Here is a 16,624-nt window from a genome sequence, read left to right as displayed (position 1 = left end):
CAACTGCAAGCAGCCTCCTGCATCCAAATGTCCTATTTCTGTTTGTAAAGCATATGAAGCCTTCAGACATAAGGTGCAAATTAAGTGCAAAGGATTATTGGTGAAAATGAAAAGTCTGAAGAATGGGCGAACATACCAGTCACCCTAAGAAATGCTGGCTTTGTGTGTTGCAAGAATCCTTCAGTCCCTATATAAGGACTGAGAAAGAAATTATTAGAGGTTTGGGCCTGAAGTTTGGCTGATTATAGAGTTAGCTGTCAGTGGCAAAATTGAGACCCAGATCCAGGTTGTAATTCCAAAGATTTCCACAGACTGAGATGTTTGGATTGAGCTCTGGAAATTATAGACCTGTGAAGGGAATTCTATAATGTGTCAATAGGGGTGTCCTGTCATTTAGTACACTGAAAACCTTTCAATAGAAGCCTCTTCTTTTTTCTATATATTGTTTATGAACTAGAACCATAACACATGCTTGTGATCGAGTTTGAATCCCACTACAGTCCTACAGGAAAGCACGCTGGAATCTTAAAGAAAAGCCCCACCTTGTATTCTGTTTGCCAGCTGGGTTTCCCTCTGGCTTCAATTTGCTGCTATAAAATAACTCTTAGGTACAAATACCACATAAGAACCTGCCCAGTGCACTTCACATTCACTTGCTCATTTTTCTTCTAAAATAACAGCTGTGAAGAAGCTGGATTTACTGCTTCCTAATCTGATGTTTCAGATTAAACATCCAAGGATGTTCTGAATCTTCAGAGGTTGCTGCATTCTTTTAAAATATATTTCAGCCTTTTTGTAAGATGCATACTTTTAAACTTGCATTTTTTTTCAAAATTATTATTTTTTCAATTATTAAAATAGTTATATTATGCAGAATGGTTGTATATAGCAAATAAATAATATATATACATATCTCCCTGTATGTGTGTTTATTTTGTATGCCTTTCCCTTCCTCTGAAACCCTGTGTAGTTACTCTAGCAATAAATAATTAGAGCCTCAATCCTGTAGAGTCTTTATACCCATGCTTAAATTACAAGCTGTCAGTAGTCCCAATGAAGTCACCAGGGCTACTCACCTCGTGTAAAGTTGCATAAATCTTTGTAGGAGTGAGGCTTAAGAGTGTCCTAAAAAAGTAGCATCGTTAACAAATTGGGGGAGGTTGCAGGCAGTGGCTGATAGCGGTTGCAACTGAAAATACCTATGAAAAATACATGTCCTCAATAGTTGTTTAATGTTGAGAGGGACAAATGGAAGGATCTGTCCACAGGAGTGACTTTCTTTGCCTTAGTATCTATTATAAAGCCTGTGTACTTATAAACTCATCAAAACAATGCTTTAAGTAAATTGCCCATTAAACGCTCTCATGATGGTCAATCTGTATTCTAATAAACCTGTCTCAAAACTGAATGTAGATTAGTTTGCATCATCTTGATTCCTGCTGCTGCACATTGTCAGTGAAATTCCTCATGCAGCCATGTGGTGGCAGAACACAGAGTTGTTACTGTATCTAGATCGGGGGTGGGCAAACTTTTTGGCCTAAGGGCCACATTGAGGTGGCAAAACTGGATGGAGGGCTGGGTAGGGAAGGCTGTGCCTCCCCAAACAGCCTGGCCCCTATCCACCCCCTCCCACTTCCTGCCCCGAGTGCCCCCCTCAGAACCCCCGACCCATCCAACCTCTCCCCCCCGCTCCTTGTCCCCTAACTGCCCCTCCCGGGACCCCCGCCCCTAACTGCCCCCTGGGACTCCAGCTCCCCTGCTCCCAGTCTCCTGACTGCCCTGACCCCATCCACACCCCTGCCCCCTGACAGGCCCCCTGGAATTTCACGCCTATCCAACCCCCGGCCCGTTCCCCATCCCCTGACTGCCCCCCAAACCTCTGCCCCATTTTGGGGGGAGGGATAGCTCAGTGGTTTGAGCATTGGCCTGCTAAACCGAGGGTTGTGAGTTCAATCCTTGAGGAGGCCACTTAGGGATCTGGGGCAAAAATTGGTCCTGCTAGTGAAGGCAGGGGGCTGGACTCAATGACCTTTCAAGGTCCCTTCCAGTTCTAGGAGATTGTTATATCTCCTATTATTACCTTTATAACCACTCCCGGTCCCCTGGGGCCCCCAGGCCTTTATACAACCCCCCCGGCCCACTTACTACTAACCATGCCGAGCAGAGCATGCAGAGCAGCGTGTCTGGCTGCCGTGCTGGCCAGAGCCAGACATGCTGCTGCTCTGCTCGGCAGGAGCACGCAGTTCCGCTGCCCAGAGCGCTGCCCACACGGTGGCTATGTGGGGGATGGGGAGGACAGCAGGGGATGGGATGGAGGTTAGCCTCCCCGGCCAGGAGCTCAGAGGCCAAGCAGGACGGTCTCGTGGGCCGGATGTGGCCTGCGGGCCGTAGTTTGCCCATCTCTGATCTAGATAAAAGCTTGTGTTGATTCAAATGGGATAAAGATGCAGGTTTTATTGACTAGAGGATTAGATTTCCAGCGCTGCCACTGACCTGTTGTGTGAAGATGGGGAACACACTTCACGTCTCTGTGCCTTCCTTCCCAAGCCCATACAATGAGGATAATGATGCTTATCTACTTTTGTAGAATGCTATAAGTTCTGTGGGTGAACAGCTCTACCTAAGAGTTAAATGTTGTTAATTTATGAAGTGTGCTTTGCCTCCCAGACCTTGGTTGTCTTTTATTTAGAGACATTTCTATAGCAGTCAGCCCTGGATTTGGAACACTTAACAGAAAATAATGAAATTAAGTCTCACAACGTGCTTGGGAGGTAGGTAAATAGACTTATCCCCATTTTATAGATCAGGGACTGGCAACCTTTTGGCATATGGCTCGCCAGGGTAAGCACCGGGGCGGGCTGGGCCGGTTTGTTTACCTGCTGCGTTGGCAGGTTTGGCTGATTGTGGCTCCCACTGGCCGCTCCAGGCCAATGGGGGCGGCAGGAAGCGGCGACCAGCACATCCCTCGTCCCGTGCCACTTCCCGCAGCCCTCATTGGCCTGGAGCAGCAAACCGCAGCCAGTGGGAGCCACGATCACCCGAACCTGCTGATGCAGCAGGTAAACAAACCAACCCGGACCGCCAGGGTGCTTACCCTGGGGAGCTATGTGCCAAAGGTTGCCGACCCCTGTTATAGATGCTCACAGAGTTGAAGTGACTTGCCAAAGGTTACATAGGAAGTATGTCACAGAGCCAGGAATCAACATAATCTGATTAGCAGAGGGACGCTGCACGGAAAAGGTGTGCTAAGAAGGGATTTGGGAGAGGAAAGGATGGATGTTTATCTCTCCAGAAGAGGAAGGGAGCAATTTTTCACTCTCAAAAGGTTCCTAATTACTGCCACTTAATGTGCCTGGTATTTGACACAAAACTACTTGCTGCTTCATAGATATCTTCTTTGAAGTGGCGGCGTTTCAGTGAGCGATGGCACTTAGTAGAACATTGTTGCTTTTTAATTACACTTAGAGGCTACAGTGGTATTCTCTTAAAATGAGAAACCAAGCAGTTTATAGCGTCACTCTGCTCTCTCTCCTATACACAACCAGAGTTCTCACTGACGTGACAGACCATGGGACGCTTGTTAACTGTAGAATCCAAGGTGACAATTCACTGGATTCTGGGAAAATGTGGTCCTTTTAGAAACGCATGTGGGACCCATCTTGTAATCTGCATTGAGTTTCTGCACACTCATTTGTGTGAGGAGGACACAAACTGTATTTGCACATTTGTTTGGGCAGATAGGCAAGTACAGTTTGTGGGACCACATCCAGGGTTTTGCACACACAGTGTTGCCCAAAAATTAAGTTTCCAAAATCTTTGAATCAAAGGCTTGGGCATTCAAATTTGGCATCTCATTTTGTTCCTGCCTGGAGTGTATGACAATGCTATAGAACTTCACTGGGAAAAGGATCGGACCCTTGGAGGTCAGATTGAAGACATCTTGGAAATCTGATCCTCCAGAGTCTAGATTGTTGGATAGGGCTTTTTCTTCCTGACTTTGCCTAATTGGAGTTCCTAAATTATACCTGTAAAGTATTTACACTTACCTGCACAGATGGGTATTTTTTGTGTGCAAACAGCACGTCCTGGGTGAAATTGCCACTTTACAATCTGCTCTTTGTAGGCAGCCATGTGTAATTGTGCTGCTGTAAAAAGTAAATCTAACTCAGACTTCCAATCTGCCTCCCAGGCTCCCCGTTGCTCCAGGGTGGAAGGAAACAGTACTGGACCCCTACCCAAAACAGCACGCATCTCCCAGTGTTCTGGCACAGGAACTCTTCCAGGGTATTGGAGGCATGAACCAAGGCTCTGTCCTGTTACTACCTCCTCTACCCACCTCCTCATGCGAAGGTAGTGACTGTATGGATCCAACTTCCCCTGGTGCTGCTACTAGTAGCCTGAATAAGGGAGTCACTTATGCCCCCCCCTTATGCCTTTGGAGGTTGCGTAGGACTAGACCATCACAAGCCATATGGGTGTAAGTACTTGCTTGTGCAATGTTGTGGGTTTTGTGTGTACGCTTGCAGAATTGTGTGTGCAAAGGAAAAGTTGTCGGTGCATCTTAGCCTTCAGGATAAAGCTAGGATCTGAAAGAAAAAGGTGTGCTAAAATTGGTTTTGTTGGGTAAGGGATCCATACAGCTTGTATAGCCAGCCCTTGCAAATGGAAAGGCACTCTAAAATACTGAATTATTAAACATAATGGGCCAAATTTAACTCTAGTGGCACTCCACTGAATTCAGTGAAGGTAGAGAATGAATTTAGAGGATGTATTTTGAAAGACACACACACTTTTTACAAAATACCTTCAGGTTTTTTTTAACATGGTTTTATTTTTTTTTAAACGAGAAGTAGCTTATTGTGAATTTATGGCCATCTGTGTCCCTTTCACTCGGTGTATGGTACTTACACGTCCCTTCTGCCCCCCCACCCCTGCATAGCATCTGAGCGCCTTACAATCTTTAATGTAGTTATCCTTGTTACAGCCCTGTGTGGTAGGGAAGTATCCACCCCATTTTACAGTTGGGGAACTGAGGCACAGAAAGAGGCTTACCTAAGGTGAGACACAGGCAGTCGTTCGTAAAGCAGGGAATTGAACTAGGTCACAGGCAAATGTTCTAACCACTGGACTAATCCTCTCACTCCACTCCTTAAGGGACTCGATAAAAATTCTATGCAGATTTCAGCAGTGGTGGTGGTTCAAAGGTTTCTGAGGGCACCCAGGTTAAAATAACAGAATGGCTGGACTCAGGAAAATGTGGTGCCTAAGTGTGGAGTTGCAGCATCAGTGAATGAAGTCAATTTGCAGGCTCTGATTTCTCCTCTCTCTCTTTCATATGCACACCCTCCCTCTCTCATTTCACTTCTGACTCAAAGGACGGATTTGGGAAAAGGAAATTAGTGTAATTAAATGGCTATGTAGGAAGCTGATGGTAAGTATTTACTTATATACAATATATAGAAGAGAGAGACTACTAGCTGGATTTCTTAGCATTTGCTTTTCTTGGTTTATTTTTCTAAACAGAATATTGAGTGACAGAGATTTGTTCCCAGCAGAAAATGCTTGAAACACAATCGTCCACTTTGGTATTAAAGAGATTACAGTGCACACTGTGAGAATTTGTAAGGATTTGTGTGCTTTTTTAGAAAGGATTAAAAATAAAAACATCTAGAATAGAATTGCTGTCTAGCTGCATCATTACACTACACACCAAAGTTTCTATGCTGATTTATGTTGTATTCTCTAGTACATATTGCACTTTTTGTTTCAGCAGATTTTCTTTTTAAGACTGTAATCTAGCTGTGAAAGCCAGGTGAAATGAAATGGTCACAATCAATCTAGAATCCCTGGAATCCTATTTAGTAGCAAGCTTGCCATACTTTTAAGAAAGAGATTTTGGGGATAATCTGCCATTCTATAAAGTTGCTTAAATAAAAGGATAAATAAAATCATATCATAGCATTCAAGGATCTCAATTGCATTTGTTCAGACTTATTCTGCCTGCCAAATTCTAATACTGGACAAGTTGATTTGGTCTCTGATTGCGTTTGTGTAAAAGCTTCATGGAAATGCTGTTTTCTGAGCAATTCCAAAAACATTTTCAGTGTGAAATTATTTTTTGGGGAACTTTATCATTAAGTATTTGCTAGGCAAAAAGATTTCATAATTGGCCACTAGAAAAGGCTTTAAAATGCAGAGCTCACTAAAGTCAAACCACTAAATGTGAGTGATTAGTGGCTTATGTTGCTATAAAATTGCTTGTACTAATTTACAAGTTCATAGTCTTTGGGGAACACAATCTTAGCCCCTTTAAACACTGCATTTAGAAAAACTTCAATTCACTTTTTATTTTTAAACCAGATGTATGCTAAAACAGAAAAATAACTTTTACTTTATTCAGTGGTTCACACTAAAACCGTGGTATTTAGCATTAACCTGTTGATTGTATTTGGCACTGCACCAAGATACACTAAATCTGCAACTGTGAGGGTAGGAATGATTCTTGTGCTTTTTTGTTCTGTTTTTATTAATATCTTAAAAACCCTCCTAGGGTCTGATCTAAAGGCCATTGAAATCAGTGGTAAGATACTCTTATGGATTCTGATCAGTTCCCTTCAGAGCCTTTCATCTGAGGATCATCTATGTACAGTGGTTTTCATTCATTTCACCTTATGTTTTGCACACAGCAGTACGTTATGCCCATGTGGAAACAATTGCTTCTGGTGCATTTTGTTCACATAAAGTAGTCCCATGGGCCACTCAAAATATTTGAATACTATAAAATACATGAGTAATCATTGGAGGGTCTTTGGGGACAGAAGGCTGGGGGGCTGTTGCTGGTGGTTAGGCCACTCACCTGGAATGTAGGAGACTCAAGTTCAAGTCCTGCTCTAGTGAATATTTATTTACACAAAGTGGAACCGTTTCAAGAAGAGAGATAGAGAGAGACTCAATCCAGAATATTATATAGCCTGGTGATTAGGGCATTTGTATGGGAAGGGGGAGACCCAAGTTGAAATCTTTGCTCCAGAGTGGGGATTTGAAACTGGGTCTCCCACATTACAGGGTGTAAGGGTGCAACCACCACCTGAGTTTCATGTCCCCCAAAACGATTTTTTTCAACTTTCTGTTAGCAGAGAATTCCCCCCCAAATTCATTTTCATTTTGACCTGAACCATTTCCCCCCCACACACACACTTTTTCAGAACTACCAATGAACCGAAAAAATCAGTTATTCACCCAGCTCTACTTTGGATATATACTGGTGTATGTTAGAGAGGAATTGGATCCATTTTTTAAACTTTGTTTTTCTTATATAATTTTTGATTATGCAAACTTTCTGCCCATTGTGAGGTTGATATTTAGGGTCAGATTTTGTCCTTGTATGTAGCTGTATTGGCAAATAGATTGTAATATCTTCAGGACTGGGGCTTTGCTCATACTGTCCGTTTAACAACTAGCACACTGGTGCTATAAAAATAGCCTCGTGTGTGTTGTTGGCCTATGTTGATGCTCAGTAGGCTTTCCAGCTGATAAATGGCCTAATTGGTTGATCAACTTTGCTAATTACTTGTGTTTCACTGTTGGGTAAAGGTGGATTTTAGGCTGGATCTTTCAGAAGTGCTCCAGGGAGTTGGAAATCAGTGGGAGATGTGGGTGTATGTTGAGAAGATCATCTGGAGAAAAGAGAGATTCAAAAAAGAAGACTAGGAAAGAGGATGATGGGAAGGAAAAGATAGATGAACAACATAAAACAGAATTTTGGCCAATCAAGAAAATGAAATGAGGAATAACAAATACAAAAGTAGCACCTAACTGAATATTGTATGCTGATTCCAACAAAGCAGTCTAGTTATGGATGACACAAGATTGTAGTGTGTTTCCTTACAATCATCAAGTATTTTCTTTACACTTTGTAGAAAAATTGTAGAACACAGCAATTCCAACAATCCTGTTAACCAATATAGACCAGATTCTCCATTCATTTACAATTGAGTAAATCTGGTGAAATTCCATTGTAATCCTGGGTGTTGCTCTGGAATTCCAAAGGTGGGACAGAGTAGAATTTGGACCTGTATGTATTTCATTAATGTGAAGCAAATTTTTTAAAAAATTCTTTCGCTATTCAGACAAGGTATATGACTTTAAAATTATGCTAGTGATGACTGCTTTCTTTTTTTCTTTTCTTTTTTCTATAGACCGTCTTGTCTTGCACTTCGGGCCTGACATAGAACTCTGCACCTTCAAAATTGAGCCCTTAGGTTACAACAAAAAGTCTGCTTTTGCAAACCTGCTCAGCAGAACTCTCATTTTAGACAGGACAGAGCAGTGGAGAATACAACATTACGAATACTGGTGTGATGAGTGAATGGACTAGACCTCATGGGCCAAATTCATGCAGGTGTAACTCCACTTTCTTCAGTAGAGTTACACTAGGGATGAATTTGACCTATTAGTTTTTTTTCTGTCCCCAACTCCTTTGATGTAGAAGACATTCATTTTAATAATTGATCTTAATCTTTGTCCAAACAATGGACCCTTCCAAAAAGTCCACAGGTTCTCTATTGAAAACTTAGTATCTTGTCTGTTTTTGTATCCTTCTCAGGAAGGAAAAGCTAGTGTTAAAGACCCAGTTTTCTGCAAGAAAACCACTTCACCAAAAAATAGCAGGACTAAAACTTGCTCTTCAGTGTGTTATGATTGAATACCCTGTCCTGCTAATTTACGCAGGATGAGCACAACCTAAGTCCAATAATAATCCCATTGACTACTCATGGATTAAGGACCTCCTTTCTGAGTAAGGGTGGTAGAATCTGGCCCTTAAGTATAATCTGTTTTCTTGGACAAGCCTTTGAGTTTTTTCTTTGCAGCATTGCAGACTCAAGTTTAGTTGTTTACTCACAACTTGGAAAATCATCCAGTTTCATGTAAAAGCTAAACTCCCACTCATTAGATACCAGTTGTGGCTCATCTTATCAGTGTGGAATAATAATGGTCAAAACCTGCAAGATATATAGCCAGATCAGACACCTTCACATTTCCTGCTTGATCTGTTAAGGATTCCTCCATCCCTAAACCCTGTTAAGAAGCTCTACATCTCTGCATTGCTTTTGGAATGTTCCTTCATGGATTTGGAACCAGTTTTATTGCTAGGGACTGGATACAGGCAGATTTCCCCTTGTAAAATTGGTGCAGTAATTTAGTATGGTTTCATTCATAAAGTGGGTACTTAATCATGTGTTTTAAAGAATTGCTTATATTGAACGTATCGATCCATATTTTGAATTAGTGCATATTCTGAATAAGTGCATTGCAATCACAGAATTTACTCCAGGATTTATTCTGGTATAAATGAGGGCTGAAGTTGCAGTGTAGTTAATCTTATACCATGATTAAAGCGGAAATATTTTTATTCCTTTTTATATGTAAGTCTGACATATTGCAGCGTGAGAAGTCGCATGGTTTTCTTTTATAGTATTTTCACATATGTATAGACGAACATAAGAACAGCCAAACCAGAACGTATCAATCATCTGTGCTGTCTGATATCTTTTATAATTGCCAAAATCAAGGGAGATTTTGGTTTAACTCCCTTCATCTAATGTATGCAGGCACTGAACCTAACTGGTAGCTTGAGGGACATTTCTTCCTAACCACAACTGCTGAGTTCTGAAGCATTGTAGCTTGTAAGCACGAGGACTTAGGGCCTTTTCAATGTTTATCCTAGATAGTGTGATTGCATGTGCTGCCTCCTTCCTATCTCTCTCAAGACTCATTTCTTCAGTCTATTCTTCCAGCATTAGCCACTGATCCTTGCTTTCATATTTCACTCTATATAATCCTTTTAATTTAGCTTGCACGCCAACAAATAATTCTGAATAGACTATACAAACATAGGCAGAGTTTAACTTCTGTATTTGGGGGAGTAGAGGTCTTAGTAAGTATAGCTCTGACTTTTGAATTTACCGATTTATCAGTGGTACTTAAATTACAATTTACTTGAGATCACAGATATGGCTTATGTTTATTGTTTAATCACCCTTTGTTTTTGTTTTAATTTAATTATTTGACATGTTTACCAGATACATGAAAGTGCTCAGTTCTGTTTAGTGGTAACTATGAGTCACGGCTCCCTAGTTTTAGAGCTATAGAAGCATTGTCTAGAAATAGACAGATCTCTACGTATTTGCTTGATATTCTGACAACAGTAATTTCCAGTGCTGTAGAAACAGTGTGAGCAGCTGGGCCAGACACCTAATGGCCCAAGTATATTGTGGGTTTGTGAAGGCTCCCAAATATTTAGGCTATTATTGAAGTATATAAATAAATGTTTGTTTTGATAAAATATTATATATAATAATAAGGGTGGGACTTTCAACAGTACTGAGCCTTAGAGCTGGGTGGGAAACAATTTTCCTATCCCAATTCACGCCCCCCAAAGGTAAACCAAAAATCTGAAAAAAAAAATTCAGATTGGATCAATTGAAATGCTTAATTTTGATCTTTTCAAAAATCTGTTTAGATTTTAACCCTTTTTTTCGTTTTGTTTTTTTACTATAACTTTCATTTAGAGGCAAATCATTTTGAACCCAAAAAGTCTTTTCATTTGGAAAATGTCAAAACAGGATAGTTCAACGGTTTTGAGACAAGCTTGTGAGTTTATACAGAGCTCTTCTTTAGGTCTGGGAAAGTATCTTCCACAGACCTGAAGAAGACAAGCTCTGTGTAGCTCAGAAGCTTGTCTGTCACCAACAGAAGCTGATCCAGTAAAAGATATTACCTCACCCACCTTGCCTCAGTGAAAAGATTGTCCTTTGCACATACCTAGCGGGCCTTTCCCATGAGGTAAAAGATAGCATCAGCAACAAGCCTGTGGACTGGGTTGCAGTAAAGCTGGGCTCAATTCCCAGCTCTACCCCAAGCTTCCTGGGTGACCTTGGACATGTCAGTCAACCCCCCTCAATTCCACATCTCTGAGGTGGGTGTAATAATATGTGCTTTATCTACCTTGTTTGTTTAGATTGTCCTTTGGAGCAAGGACTTTGATTTGGTGAGGCCTTGTACAGTGCCCCACAGACGAGGGCTCCAGTCTCAGTGAGCCTCTAAATGCTACTGTAGTACAAATATAAACAATAATGGGGGACAGAATAAAATCTGGGGTGCTTCTCACACACACATATACCATGAAAGACCAGGAGTAAGTTGAACTACATTGTTCAACTCTGACTTAAAAGTGATTGCGCCTTTTCTGACCCAGAATTGTTGATTGTGTATTGTATAAAAACATCATGCTGTGTGGTGTGGTGTGGTGTGCTACGTGAGATAGGAAGCACGTAACAGAAAATTCAATGTTCGATCACTGCCTTTTACATGCAACTCTTGCTGGAATGTCACTTTGATATGATTCTTTTTTTTTTTCTCCCCAAACTCAGCTATGCTTCAGCTGGTTGCGTGCATGCTCCGCATATACATTTGTCTTTCTTTCATTGCATGTTGGTTCCTCCCAAACTTCAGAACCCAGGTAATGCAGTATTTATCGCAAGAAGAAACATAATGTTCACAGAGGTGATCAAACTGCTACTGAAAAAAAAACAACCTCACTTTGGTTTGCTACATGTATATAAATTTAGATTAAACTCTACCCAGAATTCACAAGAGGAGAAAACCAGTGAAACACCCTCAGCAGGGAGGCACTTGCCCTAGGGTGAGGGTGGCCCATTATTAATACCTCCTTTCCCTAATCTGAGAGGCAGTGATTTTGGGGGGAGGGTCTTCTTCATGTGGCCACAGTGGTCATTGTACTTCCCTGATGGTCACATGCCTGGGGAAGTTTCATGCACCTTTGGAGCTCTCCGCCCCCCAAGGAATTTGCCTGGCTGCACCCCAAGTGGCACTTGGAGATGTGGGGGAGCAGGAGCACCCAGCTGGAGGAGGGAGCCCCCTGGAGTCTGAGCTGCCCTCTCTTCCCACCATGCACTGAGGGGACTGGGCTGCGGCTGGCAGATCCAGCACGTATCACTGCTGTGTGTGTGTGTGTGTGTGTGTGTGTGTGTGTGTAAATGGCTCTGGAGCACTACGATAAAAGCTCCCGCGGCTGCCTTCTTCCATCCCCTTTTCTCTGCAAACCGTGTCCCTTTCCCCGGCGAAATGACCACGGCGGCTGCAGCCCCAGTGTAGAAAGGGCGCTCTGTGACCAGCATGAGCCTCCTACTGCCCACGCTGGGCCCGGAATACAGTTTGGGGGCAATGCTCCTGCATGCCTCCCCAATCTCTGCCTCCGTATAAAAACTCTCTGGAATTAACAGTGCAGGTATCAATCATACACATCTCTTAGTTAGGGCCGGTGCAAGGAAGTTTCGTGCCCCAGGTGAAACTTCCACCTTGCGCCACCCCTCCCCCCAGCTAACCCTGCCCCCCCGCGGCAGCTAACCCAGCCCCCCCCCGGGGATCCCGACACCCCCACCCCCCGCAGCAGCTAACCCCGTCTGGGGAGCCCACCCCAGCTCACCTTGGCTCCGCCTCCTCCGCTGAGCATGCTGGCGCCACTCTAATTCTCCTCCCCTCCCAGGCTTGCGGCACCAATTGGAGGAGACTTAAAGCAGGGGCAGTGTGCTCAGCGGAGGAGGCAGAGTGGAGGTGATCTGGGGCGGGGAGTGGTTCACCTGTGTGCCCCCCCATTACTGCGGGCGGCCCTCCCCGCTCCCCCTGCCCCAGCTCACCTCCACTCCACCTCCTCGCCTGAGCGGGCTTTTAGGTGCCCTCAACCACTAGGCGCCCTAGGTGGCTGCCTAGTTTGCCTAAATGGTTGCACCGGCCCTGCTCTTAGTCTGTTTTTGACAACTTTAGATGATTAGTTCTCTAGGGCAGGGGCTTTTCCCTTTGTAGAGCACCTTGCATGACAACTGTGCTCTCTAAAATATAGTTCTCTAGGATGGGATTTTCAGAAACACTTAACGATTTAGGAGCATAAAACCTATTGAAAGACAGTGACAGTTGTGTTCCAACTCATTTAAGTGCTTTTGAAAATACCATTCTTAATCCCTTTATTTAGAAGGAGGTTGGGGATTTTTAGGGAGCAGTACAGTGGATAGTGGAGGGATACTACGGGTGGGATTGTTCTGCTTCATTCTTAGCAGAGGTCCCAAACAAATGTGAAGTCCCCTTGAGTTCTGGGAGAATCTACTTCAAGGGCCAGTTATCTTTTGTGAACATGAATGACGGGTGGGGAGTTCCTATTCTTTTTGGTTTGGTTAAAAATAGTCCACAGTGCTTGTTTATTCCTTGCTCTGTCTAATCAACAGTCATCTAATATCAGCATGCTAATAATATAGCATGAATTTAATGATTCATTTTGTATTGATAATTTCAGATTTAAAAATTGAGGTTGCAGAGATAATTTTCTCCAAATTATTTCTTGTAAATTCCTGGGACAGTTCATTGACCAACGCGTAGGTACTGGTCAATGACCCAGCTTCCCCATTAATCATTATAGGGAGCAAACCTGTCAAACTTGTTTTAGGATTTTGCTTTTGCAGCATACATTTACTTAACAAAAATTTCTAGAAGCTTTTTCCAGCAAATAGATGTAAAGTTTTGGAATCCTGATTGTCCCTAGCATCATCCCTCTCCCCCTACACCAGTAGTTCTCAAACTTTTGTACTGCTGACCCCTTTCACATAGCAAGCCTCTGAGTGTGACCCCCCCTTATAAATTAAAAACACTTTATGTATTTAACACCATTATAAATGTGAGTGGCAAAGAGGGGTTTGTGATGGAGGCTGACAGCTTGTGACACCCCCCCATATAATAACCTTGGGACCCCCCGAGGGGTCCTGACCCTCCGTTTGAGAATCTCTGCCCTGCTCTCACACACACCCACAAGTTTCAGAGCATGACCCAATGAATGTCAATCCCACCTTGCTTTGCAATGTTAGGAAGCTGTCTCATCTGGGGATGAGGGTGGACAAGGAGTAGGAGCTTTATGGATATGTTTGGGTAGTAGGGTGAAAAGGACTATGGCTACAGACCCCCTATCTGTATTTGTATTAGAGCCAGGTTTAAATTCTGTTCTTGCTAAAGGTAATGGGTGTCAACATGTTTTCCCTAAAGAGTGTACACTGGGTTGCAAATAGTCTTGGCAAATTATACTCTAGATTCTTCCTCTTTTCCACCCCCATGTTAAAGCATGCTATCGCAAAACTGTTTACAGTACAGTTAATTCCTGTCTGCACTGGACAGGAAAACCATATTAAGTGGAGACAGGCATCGTCCAAATCTCTCTTCTGTCTGGATGATTTTTTTACCTATCATCATTGCGAGTAACTCTTAAGGTGGGGTAACTGAAAGTGTCTAGAGAGAAATATATTTTCTTTTTTTCCCTCACCTGGCTTGCTTAGTGCATTGAACAGCATTTTGTATCGCATCCATGTTAAATAAAAGAGGAAAATGTGATTCTAAAACCACAAAAATTGGCAGGGGTAGACGCAGAACCTGCAATGACACTTTTGTTTTAAATTGACCAGCTTGCATGCTGATGCCCCTGTAACACTTGGCCACTTAGACATGCAACGGAACATGGTCTTGTGCTGCACCTTCCCATGGGGAGCTTTGGAAGGCTCCCTAATGTGTTGGGGGAGCATTCAACCTGAGAGGGTGCAGACTGCTCCCCATAGCATGCCTGACATGGGAGAAATGGAGCTGTAACGTTGGCCCTTCCCCACTTCCTCTATGGTTGTGGGCAATCCCTGGGTTGTTTGTTTTTTTCCGTAGCACCTTTTGAGATGGCATGCCCTCTGCATCTGAACAATGCAGCTCTAAATTTGCACAGTTTCTGCCTATTTAAGTTAAACCTTTACTGCCTAGTTATGTATTTATATCTGTTATAACTGATATCAGAAACTGAAGTAGCATGGGTTAATGGATGGGGCACTGAACTGGGACTTATAAGACCTGAGTTCTATTCATGACTCTGCCACTGATCTGCAGTGTGACCTTAGTCATTTCCCCCTCCTGTCCTTTGTCCATCTTGTCTGTCTATATCATAAGTGTTTTGGGGCAGGGACTATGTTTTCCTGTGGGTGCGCACAGTGTTCAACATAATGGGGCCCTGATATTTGTTGGAACTTCTAGGTGCTGCTGTAATACATCGGCAGTGTGATGTACATAGACATTCCACGGTGAGCTGTCTCTGATGGGACGGTTATCCATAATGGGACTCTGCAATTGAAATGGCATTTTTAAATTTGATGTAGTTACCTCTCTAGCGTTGATCTCCTTGCTTTTCCTCATGCATGTAGAAAGCCTTTACTTTTCCTGTTGGAAATTGGGGGTTTGGAATGTTTGCAAAATAAATATCCCTTGTGTATCTGCAGTGTGTTTCTGTGGAGGGAGATTTGCAGATATTTCTTAAGATCTTGAAAGCATGATATGAAAAATCAGACTTTCAGTATTCACATTTAACTTAAATCCATTGGAAAGAGAACTCTTTATGTCACATGCATTTGTTCAACGTTGGCTCTGCTTTTACAGCCTATTGATTGTCAGTGTATTCTATGCCAGGAAAACCAAGGAGTCGTCTTGTTAAAAACAACTTTAAGTGCACTATTACAGTTAAAGACACAGCTGAGAAGGGCGTGCTTGTGGGCTGGGACTTGGGAGATTTGCATGAAGTTCAAGGCTCTCACTGATTTACTGTATGATCTTAGGCAACTCACTTAAACTTTTAGGGCCTCAGTTCCCCATCTGTAAGATGGGAATAATACTTGTCACTTAAGGCTGAAGGCTCTTTGGGGCAGGGATTGTCTCTTACTGTGTGTGCATATGACACAACCAAGCCCTGATCTTAGTGGCCCCTAGTTGCTACTGTTATATAAATAATAGTAACAAGTCAACATTTTACTACTTGTTTCTCTTTCTCTTTCAAAGCTCTAACCATGGGGGATGTGAAACTGGCATCATCGACTAGTATTTCCAAAACCTCTGTGACGCTGGCGCACTCATCTCTCAGCCCCTCTGTCCCAACAGAAGCACCAGCATTCATTCTTCCTCCTAGGAATATCCGAGTGCTGCTGGGAGGCACGGCCAGATTTGAGGGGAAGGTAAGATGTACATAGTGGGGCAGTAGGGGGGCTTTTCATTTCACTGCTCTCTCCTGTTGTCTCACTGAAGGTTGGGTTGAAAAATGTAAGAATCCAGTTAAATATCTTGTTGACCCTCATTCTGACATGAAGTCACCCCTTGTCAAGTGATAGCTGGTATCAGAGACCTTACCCATGTCAGTGGAGGATAAAACATTGTTGCTATCTTACTATGCACTAAGGGTAAACTTTGGGCAATCCCATCTTCCAGGCGTCTTAGCCCAGCATAAATCACTTCATCTCTGCCCCCATAATTGTCTCTAATTAGAGCCCAAGGCAGAAAACATGCTCTCCCATTGCTGGCACAGTTCCTTCTCTCCCAACACTGCTTCTGCACAAAAACCTTACTTTTAACTCAAAACTAAAACAGCAAGTCTTCCCAAGGGTCAAAAGCTGCTCATATTCTCTAAGAAAAAGAACTTGAAAACCTACGTGTAACATTACCACCTGCCATAACTATGTATTAATCTGAAAGCAAAGCAATATTT

General features: G+C 42.8%; 1 protein-coding gene across 5 annotated transcripts in view; it reads left to right on the top strand.

The window, feature by feature from the left end:
• Positions 1 to 16,624, top strand: part of MYLK (myosin light chain kinase) — a 325,041-nt gene that overhangs the window by 93,355 nt on the left and 215,062 nt on the right. For 4 of the 5 annotated variants that reach the window (XM_045031718.1, XM_045031717.1, XM_045031713.1 and 1 more), the window contains one exon: positions 15,925 to 16,097. In XM_045031718.1, the coding sequence (XP_044887653.1) occupies positions 15,933 to 16,097 (165 nt within the window). In that variant the 5' untranslated portion in view covers positions 15,925 to 15,932. Of the gene's footprint in view, positions 1 to 5,294; positions 5,432 to 15,924; positions 16,098 to 16,624 lie in introns of those variants that run through there. The other variant, XM_045031716.1, reaches the window with a different exon arrangement.

Source organism: Mauremys mutica, chromosome 10 (assembly GCF_020497125.1).
Source record: "Mauremys mutica isolate MM-2020 ecotype Southern chromosome 10, ASM2049712v1, whole genome shotgun sequence".
NCBI classification, from domain to species: Eukaryota; Metazoa; Chordata; order Testudines; family Geoemydidae; genus Mauremys; species Mauremys mutica.
This window is presented reverse-complemented; position numbering and strand designations above follow the sequence as displayed.